The following is a 9629-nucleotide window of genomic DNA, read 5'->3' as shown; positions in this document are numbered from 1 at the left end:
ACACACACAGACACATACACACACATACACACACACACAGACACATACACACACACACACATACGTACACACACACACACACACACAGACACATACACACACACACATATACATACACACACACACACACACACACATTCACATACACACACACACACACATACACACACATACACACACACACACACACACACACACACACACACACATACACACATACACACACACAACACATGCATACAGACACACACAGAGACACATACACCTATAGTCACACACACATACATACATAGACACACAAATATACACACAGACAAATACAGTCACACGCACACAGTCACACACACACACAGACACACACGCACACGGACGGACACACACACACACGCACACACAGGCAGTGTCATTGCTCACAGGCACTGACAGTGTCTGTTGATTGCACAGAAATAGGGACTCCACAAACATATCACAAATAAGACAAATCCGCTAATCCTCATCGCACTGGAAATCTCTATTCTTAGACAAACCTTTTAGACTATTAACATGAAATTATAGTTTGTCATACTGTCATCTCATGGCTGATATTTCCTTTCCCTTATATAAAGCACGAGCTGGTGATTAATTAGATTCGGTATTGGGTGCATTTCTGTGTGTGACCCTTGAATTCAGTAAAAAGCAAAGAGAATGCTGGAGAAACTCAATGCTTCTAGCAGTGAGAAACAGACTTAATGTTTCGAGCCCAGTAAGACTGTTCTTCAGAACGGAAAGGTTTCAGTTACTGAAGATGTGAACTATCCCAAAAGCAAGGGTTGGGCTTAGGAGATGGTGGGTGATTCAATTATTTCAAGGAAGTTGAAAGTGGATGGGAAATAACATCACCCGATCAACAGTGGCAGAGGTGCTTTAGCAGGGGATGGCCAGAGGAGAGGGACTTGACATTGTCTCCTCTAGCTGAACGTATTCTCGTAGGTATTCTTGAATAACCTTGGCCTATTCAATTAAGCTTATTTTTAATTATCAGTAATATTGCTCCAGCTAATACTTGAAGACTAGCTGAGTGGGCACCACAGTCAGCATGGGCCAGTTTGGGCTGAAGGGCCTGTTTCCAGGTTGTATTAGTCTATGACTCTGTGACTCTAGGATGTTCAATGAAAAAGGGGGAAGAAACAGAGTGTTTTTAAAATATAATGGCTTCTCCCGAGGCTGCGTCTTTAATTCTTGAAGAATCTGGACAATTTTTTTCAATCCAGGCAGACACACAAGTCATCCATGGCTGTGGTGAAAGATAGGAGGGAAGCACTCCTGAATGACGTCACATTGATTTTCCTTGTGACACCTTTAAAGGATCAGGGTGCTGGAAAATCAAGGAAGAAGGGTGCCTCATCACTTTCCGAAATTACATTTTAATTTTTAGCTTCTTTTGTGATTTGTATTTTGGCAAAGTGCCCTCAGAAGCTGACAAGTTTATTTTTTGTTTGATTTTGGTTATTATTTTACAATAGTAGAGGAAGTCACCTCCCACCAAGCACTTCTTCGACATGAGATGCATAGTTAGCACAGTTTTAGTTACTGACAGCAAATAAGAACTATATTGTACTACTTTGTGCATCTCCACATCCTTCTTTATTTATTCTTTCATGGAACATGGGCATCGCTGGCTAGGCCAGCATTTATTAACCATCCCTAATTCCTCTTGAGAAGGTACAGCTGAGTTGCCCTTTTGAAACACTGTAGTCCATTTGGTGTAGATGCTCCCTAATGCTGTTAGGAAGGGAGTTCCAGGATTTTGACCCAGTGACAGTGAAGGAGCAGTGATATAGCTCCACATCAAGCTCGTGTGTGGCTTGGAGAGTAAATTGGAGATGGTGGTGCTTTCATGTGTCTGTTTCCTTTGTCCTTCCACTTGTTGGAGGTCAGTTGGCTCAGTTGGCTGATGGCTGTTCAGTGATGCTAACAGTGCAGGTTCAATTCCCTCAATAGTTGAGGTTATGATGAAAGTCTACCTTGTTTACCTTGCCCTCGTAATGCATGATGACCTTCAGGTTAAACTCATCACTTCTTTTTTAATTCATTCACAGGAAGAGGGCATCGCTGGCCAGACCAGTATTGATTATCCATTCCGAATTTCCCAGAGGGCAGTTAAGAGTCAACATCATCGCCGTGGGTCTGGTGTCACATGTAGGCCAGACCTTGTAAGGATGACAGATTCCTTCCCTAAAGGACATGAGTGAACCAGATGGGTTTTTCCTGACATTTGACAATGAATTCATAGTCATCATTAGACTCTTAATTTCAGATTTTTATTGAATTCAAATCCCACCATCTGCCATGGCAGGATTCAAATCCAGATTCCCAGAACATTACCTGGATCCAGTGATAATACCATTAGGCTATCTAATAAGAGAGCAGCTCTGTGGCCCCCTGTGATTGTAGAAGTCATGAGTTTGGATTTCTGAAGAAGGGTCCAGACCCGAAACGTCAGCTTTTCTGCTCCTCTGATGCTGCTCGGCCTGCTGTGTTCATCCAGCTCCACACCTTGTTATCTCAGACTCCAGCACCAGCAGTTCCTACAATCTCTGAATGATTTTGGAAGGTTTTGTTGAAGGAAACTTGGTGAGTTACTGCAGTGCATTTTTTAGATGGTATACACTGACACTACTGAGTGTCAGTGGTGGGAGGGAGTGAATGCTGAATGGAGTGCCATTCAAGTGGATTGTCTTGTACCTAACATTGTGAAGCTTCCTAAATGTTGTTGGAGCTGCACTCATCTTGGTAAGTGAAGAATATTCCAACACACTCCTGATTTGTGGTGAGCAAACATTAGGGAATACAGAAGTGAATTACTGACTGCAATATTCCCACCTTCAGACCTGCTCTTCTCGGTACAGTATTTGTATGCAATAATAATCTATGAGTTGAAGATAGTCAGGAATTCAGAGTCAATAATGATCCTATGGACTCATATGACAGAATTCCTCTTCAATTCTGCAGGAGTATCAGCATTAGGTAATTTCAGGCTATCACAAATTTATAGACAAATAAATGTATAGAAATTTCTATACATTTATTTGTCTATAAATTTATTGCAAAGTGTTTTGATGTTAAGCTTTTTTGCAGTGAATCTGAGCCTGTGATTCCGCCCATAATTCCCAAATTCCCACACTCGCTTGTAAAATGCTGCGCGAACACAGCAAATATTCTCTAACTATTCGTAACTCTTCAATGATCTGTTTATCTTAATCAATAATAAAATTAAGTACTGGCAGATACCCCATCTACTGTTTTTAATCAACTTGTAAAACAAAATAATAAAATAAGTTCTGCAATATTCTAAAATATTTTGCCTCTATGTCCAAAATTAGATGGGTTTACTCTGATAACATTTTAATTTGTGTCTGGAATTCCTGTCCTCACTTTCTTCAAAGTTTCTACCACACCTCTCGAGTCCTTCCCTGCTTGGTTTCTCCATGACTCCGGAAGGCTAACTCCATCACCAATTCTCCTCTCTCTTGTCTAACTGGAAGTCGACTTCACATATCTCCCTCACTCTTTCCTTTACACACACTGTCTTCCTTTTACTCTCTCCTCAGAAACAGAGGAACTGTCCTCTCGCGGGAGAAACTATAACTAAGGGTTACTGTTTACATCTAGCAGTTGCCCATTTAAGCCAGAGATGAGAGTTTTTTTCTCTCTCTCTGAGAGGATCATGAGCTTTTGGAAACCTTTTCCTTGAAAGGCAGACAAGCTGAGTGTAAATATTTTTGGTTGAAGTAGGTGCTTGATAAGCAAAGGGGTGAAATGTTACTGAGAGCAAGCTGGAATGTGGAGTATTTGTATCAGCCATGACTTTAATAAATGATGGAGCAGGTTTAAGAGGTTGAGTGGCCTACTCCTGTTCTTTATTCATAAATTCTCACTCCCTCACTTTCACACCTTGGCCATGCCAATTTGCCCTGTGTCCAGGGATATGCAGGCTAGCTGGATTAGCCATAGGAAATGCAGGGTTACTGGGATAGGGTAGGGTGCTGGGTCTGAGTGGGATGGTCTTTGGAGGAGCAGTATGGTCTCAAAGGGCTGAATGGCCTGCTTCCACACTGTAAAAATTCTATGATTCTATGATTCTCGCTCTCCCTCTCATGCTCCTATCTTCCCCTCTCATTTGACTCTCCTTCCCTCTCAGTCTCTTCTCCCTCTCACACTCTACTCACACAGTCCTCTCCCTCACCTTTCTCACTGTCCCACTCACATGCTCACTCTTTCCCTATGATATGTTCCTCCCTCTCTCTCTTCCCTTACACTTTCCTGTTCTCCGTCACACACTCCTCTCTCCTAAGTTACACACTTGTCTTCACCCTCACATTTTCCTGTCTTCTCCCTCACACTCTCCTTTTTCCTTCAAACACTCCTCTTCTCCATAATGCTCTTTTCTCCCACACACTCTTTTCTCCTCCCTCACACTTCTCTTCTTCCTCACACATTACTCTCCCACTGCACACTCTCCTCCCTTCTCTCTTGAACCCTCCTCTTCTGCCTCACATTCTCCTCTCTCCTACCTCACATGCTCATACTCACCCTCACTTTTTCCCCTCTTCTCCCTCACAATTACCTTTTTCACTCACACACTCCTCTTCTTCCTCATATTCTTTTCTCCTTCACACTCTCCTCCCTCAGACTCCTCTCTCACACACTCCTCTCCTCCCCAACACTCTTCCCTACTCCCTCACATGCTCTTCTCCCTCACATACTCCTCTCCTACTTCACAGTCTCCTCCCTTCTCTGGCACAGTCTCCCCTTCTCCCTTACTCTCCTCTCCTCCCTCACACAATCCTCTCTTGCATTTCCAGTTCTTCACACTCTTCTCTTCTCCCTAATGCTCTTTTCTCCCTCTCACTCTTCTCTACTCCCTCACACTCCTCTTTTTCCTCACACACTCCTCTCCTACTACAGACTCTCCTCTTCTCCCTCACTCTCTTCTCCCTCACTCTCCTCTCTTCCCCTCATTATTCTGCACTCTCTCTCTCTCCATGTTCCTCTCCTACTCCTCTCTCTCTAGCACTCTTCTGTTTCCAGCCCCTCTTCCACAAATTCTCTTCATCTCACTTTCCCCTTCTCACACACTCTCCTCTCTCCTCCCTCTCACACTCTGCTGGTCCCCCTCTCTGGCACATTTCCTGTGTGTGTGTGTGTGTGTGTGTGTTTCTTTTTGAGCTGGGTAACTGCTGTCGGATTTTTGCTTTGCCTTTCGCCTTTCATCCTGCGGAGGGTCAGGGAAGCTTTGCCTAAAGTGAACCCCTTGTTGCTGCAGTAGACCTCCATCCCTGGGCTCCGCTCCAGCTCCCCCTCCCCGCTATTTTCTCTCTCTCTCTCTGCAGATGTAACGTTGGCATTTTTAGTTGAAATCTGCTGACTGTAATTTGTAACTTTCAACTGTTAAATCTCGGAAAATTGGATTTAAAAAAAAACGATTTATTCCTGTTACACAGTCATTTACTGAATCCCACGGAGAGGGGGAGGTGGAGGATGAGGGAGGGAGGTGAGGGGAAGGCTTTAATTTCACTCATGTTGGTGATGCACAGGATTGGAAATCTGTAAACTGAACGGGGCACGCTCGCCTCCAGCTCTATATCATGTCTCTCTAATCACGTCTCCTGCTTCTTTTTTTACTCCCCCTCTCTCTCTCTCGCTCGCTCTCTCTCATTTTCTCAGCCCCAGCACGCAGCATCCCCGCGACGCTGTATCTCAGTCTAACTCGTCCCTGTGCCTGTGACTGGACAAGCCCCCCTACCCTCCCTCCCTTTGGCTTTGGATCTGTACCACTCCTGGGCTTCCAGGTGTCAGTTTCGCTTGGAATTTCTGGCCGGTCAATTTCTCTCTCTGGTCCTGCTCGCATCCTTCCTTTGTGATCACTGTGGTTGGATTTTTTTTTGAAATCCTCTCCCTCTCTCTCTTCCGAATCCAGGGCTGAAATTATCGAAGTAACTGAAAAACAAAGGTGGCAAATACACAGAGCCGGCGGATGTGAAGATGTTTTGAAGAGGAGACGCGGTTTTTCCTGCCTGTTCCCTATCTGTGTCCTCTCCCTCTCCCTCTGTCTCGCTCTCTCTCTTTCTCCTGTCTATGGGAGCGTGTTAGCAACGCCTGACAAAGTGAGGGGGGATTATAAAGGGCTCCGGACAAGCTTGTAACAGTTTTGACACACTGAACATGTCGCGTTGGCCTGCCTTTTCTACGCGGGGATTTCTGTGGAGGATTCTGTGGGTTACTTGTAGTTTGCAAAACTGTTTCTGGGTGCGGGCCTGCCCGGGGAACTGTATCTGCAAAATCAGCCAGATTTACTGCAATCAACCCGATAATGTCACCATTTTCCCCGTCCTGGATTTGCAGGAGATGGAGAACGTTACGGAAATGTAAGTAATTGCTGGTTTCTCATTTTTCCCGTGTGTGTGTGCGTCTGTGTGTTTTAATTTCGACTCACGTTCCTTGCAGTCGCTGGGCTTTGAGTCAGTGTATAGGACTTCGCTATTTATTGTACAGAGACCTGTCCCCCTTTGCACATTGCCCTGTGACGACGGGCTATATATAATCAGAGAGGAATCAGCTATCACTGAACTGCTTACTGACATATTCAAAATGGCAATAATATGTTTATAGAGCGCGGGTGTGCTAGGACTTTCAAGTTATCAATGTGGGACTTTATTTTTTTCACTTACTAACACCGCAGTGCAGTTAAAGATGCCCCCCCTCACGCGTTCTGCTTTCTTCTACAGAGATTTGCCACTGAGTTTATTCCTTTTTTTGACAAAAGTATCGAGTTTTAGGAGATAAAATGTTGCTTGCAACGAGACAAGGACAGAGTGAGGGTCATTTCTTATATTCTGGGGTTAAAGTTCATTCGTGGGAGGAGGATGGAATGGAGTTTAAAGAAGCGAATCTGATGATCGCGCCCCCCCCCCCTCAATCCCGCTCTCTTCCCCGCCCCACCATTCCCACTTTTCCCTGGACCTCTCTGGTCCCATTCCCAGTCCGGAGCTGGGAGTCTGTGTTACCTGGGTCTAACTGCAGCCGGAGCTGTCTGTCTCATACCCTGCATTTGGCCATCGAGACAAACAACATCAGAGGCCAATGCAATGCCTGGTCTGGCAGACCGCTTTGAGGGAAATGGAGGTTCGCTTCACAAATCCCTCATCTCAAGAAAGTCGAGGCTGCCTCTGAGCAGAGCATGGGGTCTGTCAGGATTGGAGTCCTCAAAGCGGGACTTCAAAACCCGTCTCAAATCCATAAGAGCTGCTTCATGTCTTTACGTCTGCTCGTCTCATTTGACTCAATTCAACTTAACATCTGGGTCTTTCAATCTCTCTCTCTCTCTATTTGTTTTATTTCTCTCTCTTGTCCTCCTGCTTCCCTATTAGTGTCCCCTCCAACCCCTTCTCTCCCTCCCTCCCTCCCTGCTCTGGCCTCTAGTGGTTTCTCTCCCTGTCCTGTTTGTTTTTCCCGCTTCTCACTATCTGTCTGCCCCTGACTCCGAGGGTTTGTCTCCCTGTGTGGCTCACGGACTCTTTCTTTTCTGATTGTATCGCTTCATCTCGCTGTACCCCCATCTTAGCTTCACCACCCCCTCTCTCTCATTTACCCTTCATCTCCAGCCCCACTCTGCGAGCCCCCAGTGAGAGATGAGCATCTCCCTCCGTCAGTTGGAAGGAATTCCCCTGCCTGGGCTGAGTTTGAACCGGGTTGGTGAAGCACCGTTTTCTTTTCCCAGAACTGTCCTTGCCCCCCACAGGGCTGCAGCCGAGTCCCAGTGGGGGTAAAGACGAGAGAGGGACTCTCCAATCGCGCCAGCCCCCCCCCCCCCCCCCCCCCCACGAAGTTTGTTTGAGGTCCACTGACTTCAGCGGTAGTGTCCCTTGGAACAAGTCCGCTTTTCATACAGACCCATTCCACCTCCTCACCCTCCCCTACGTTCCCCATCCCCCTCCGTTCCTCCCCCCTCTTCCCCACCCCCCCTCCCCTCTCCCCCTCCCATTCTCCTCCTTTCTCTCCCCTCTTCTGCCTTGCAACTTCCCCCGTGCCCTCCCCTCTTCCCATCTCGCCCACCTTCACCTTCCCCTCTCCTCCCTTCACTCTCCTCTTCCCCTCTTCCTTCCCCCTCCCCTTCCCTCTCTTTCCCCATTTCCCCTTCCCCTCCCTTCCGTCTTCCCCTTCCCCCTCCCTTCCCCTCTTCCCCCCTCGCTTCCCCTCTTCCCCCCTCGCTTCCCCTCTTCCCCCTTTCCTTCCCCTCTTCCCCTTACCCTCTTTCCACTCTCCTCCCTTCACTCCTTTCCCCCCACTTCTTTCTTCCCCTCCCCTCCTTCCTATTATCCCACTTCTCCTACCCTTCTTCCCTCTCCCCCTCCCTTCAATCTTCACCTATTCTTCCTCCCCTCCTCTCACTCCTTTCTCTCCTCATCCATCATCCCTCCCCCTTTCCACTCAACCCATTCCTTTCTCCACCCCCCCTTTCCATCCCCTCTTCCTTCCCTCTTACCCTTTCCCTTCTTCTGTTACCCCCACCTCCTGCCTGCCCTCTCCCCCGTTCTCTCTCTTGCAACCCCAACACGTCACTTGGTGTCAATCCTGTACAGACTAGACACAGTCTCAGAAGGTGCTTCCAGAAATAAACAAGCGCCTATTTCCGCCTTTGACATTTCTGCGAGGATTTTGTGTTACAACATCTTCATTAGCCACAGTATTCGATGAAACGACCCCCCTTCCCCAATATCCATGCTTTGCCAGATAGCAACTGCTCAAATCAAAGTGTAAAGTAGAATATACCCCGCCTTCGTTAAATCCTGCCGTGGCTATTTAGGGAGGTTCGGATGAAATCTTGAAAGCAGGAATCTCCGAGATGTGCAATTCTGCCGCAAGTCTACATACCAACACATAGGGGAGGCTGCAGGATCACATTTTAAACTGCGGCTGCACTCCGAGCAACAGCGTCAGAAACAGGCTCGGCGCTTCTCACGTCCAATTCCAGCCGAAAAGTCGGTGAAAGATCCGCCTGTCGGTGGTTATTGGTCACGAGAAGCTCGGCAAGTACCGGCTGGATGTTAATGCGGTTCCAGTGCAGATGCTAGGGGCTGGAGGAAATTCATTGCCTGTGCAGGGATTACTGCTTGGAGTGAGCCCACTGTGGCTGCAATCGGAGGGAGTTTCGGTTCATACAAAGTTCCAAACGTGTTCCCAGGAGTCAGACAGAGCGACAACACCCTGTCAATAATCCTGTCACACTCCTACTGGTTAGCCGCTCAGAAGTTATCTCAGAATGCTGGTCCATCTTCTAAAATCAAAAATTCAAGTGTTGGTAAATGGTCTCTCGTTTTCTCAATTCATTGTGATTATGACACTTCCCCAGACGCAACAGCAGCAACACAGTTTAGCAAAATAGAGAAAGGGGGTGGTCAGTCGGAATATCAGCAAGAGGGTCAGAGAGTGGCCAGAAGCAGAGATGGCTGGCTCCTTCAAGGAGATACTTCAGATTGGAGGTTCTTGGTTCAGGATCAGGATCACTGAAACAGGCTCAGTGACTGGGAGCTGAGGACTAAGGGCACTGGGATCAGTGATCTGTCTGGGACTCAGGGATCAGTGTCAGG

The 9629-nt window shown here is 46.9% G+C and overlaps 1 protein-coding gene across 1 annotated transcript in view; it reads left to right on the top strand.

Moving 5' to 3' along the window:
- The first annotated feature begins 5834 nt into the window (after window positions 1-5834).
- ntrk3a (neurotrophic tyrosine kinase, receptor, type 3a) overlaps window positions 5835-9629 on the top strand; it is a 659663-nt gene continuing 655868 nt past the window's right edge. Inside the window, exon 1 of the mRNA XM_048615740.1 lies at window positions 5835-6407. Coding sequence (XP_048471697.1) covers window positions 6205-6407 — 203 coding nt within the window. The 5' untranslated portion in view covers window positions 5835-6204. The remainder of the gene's footprint in view (window positions 6408-9629) is intronic.

Source organism: Rhincodon typus, chromosome 33 (assembly GCF_021869965.1).
Source record: "Rhincodon typus isolate 14 chromosome 33, sRhiTyp1.1, whole genome shotgun sequence".
NCBI lineage: Eukaryota > Metazoa > Chordata > Chondrichthyes > Orectolobiformes > Rhincodontidae > Rhincodon > Rhincodon typus.
This window is presented reverse-complemented; position numbering and strand designations above follow the sequence as displayed.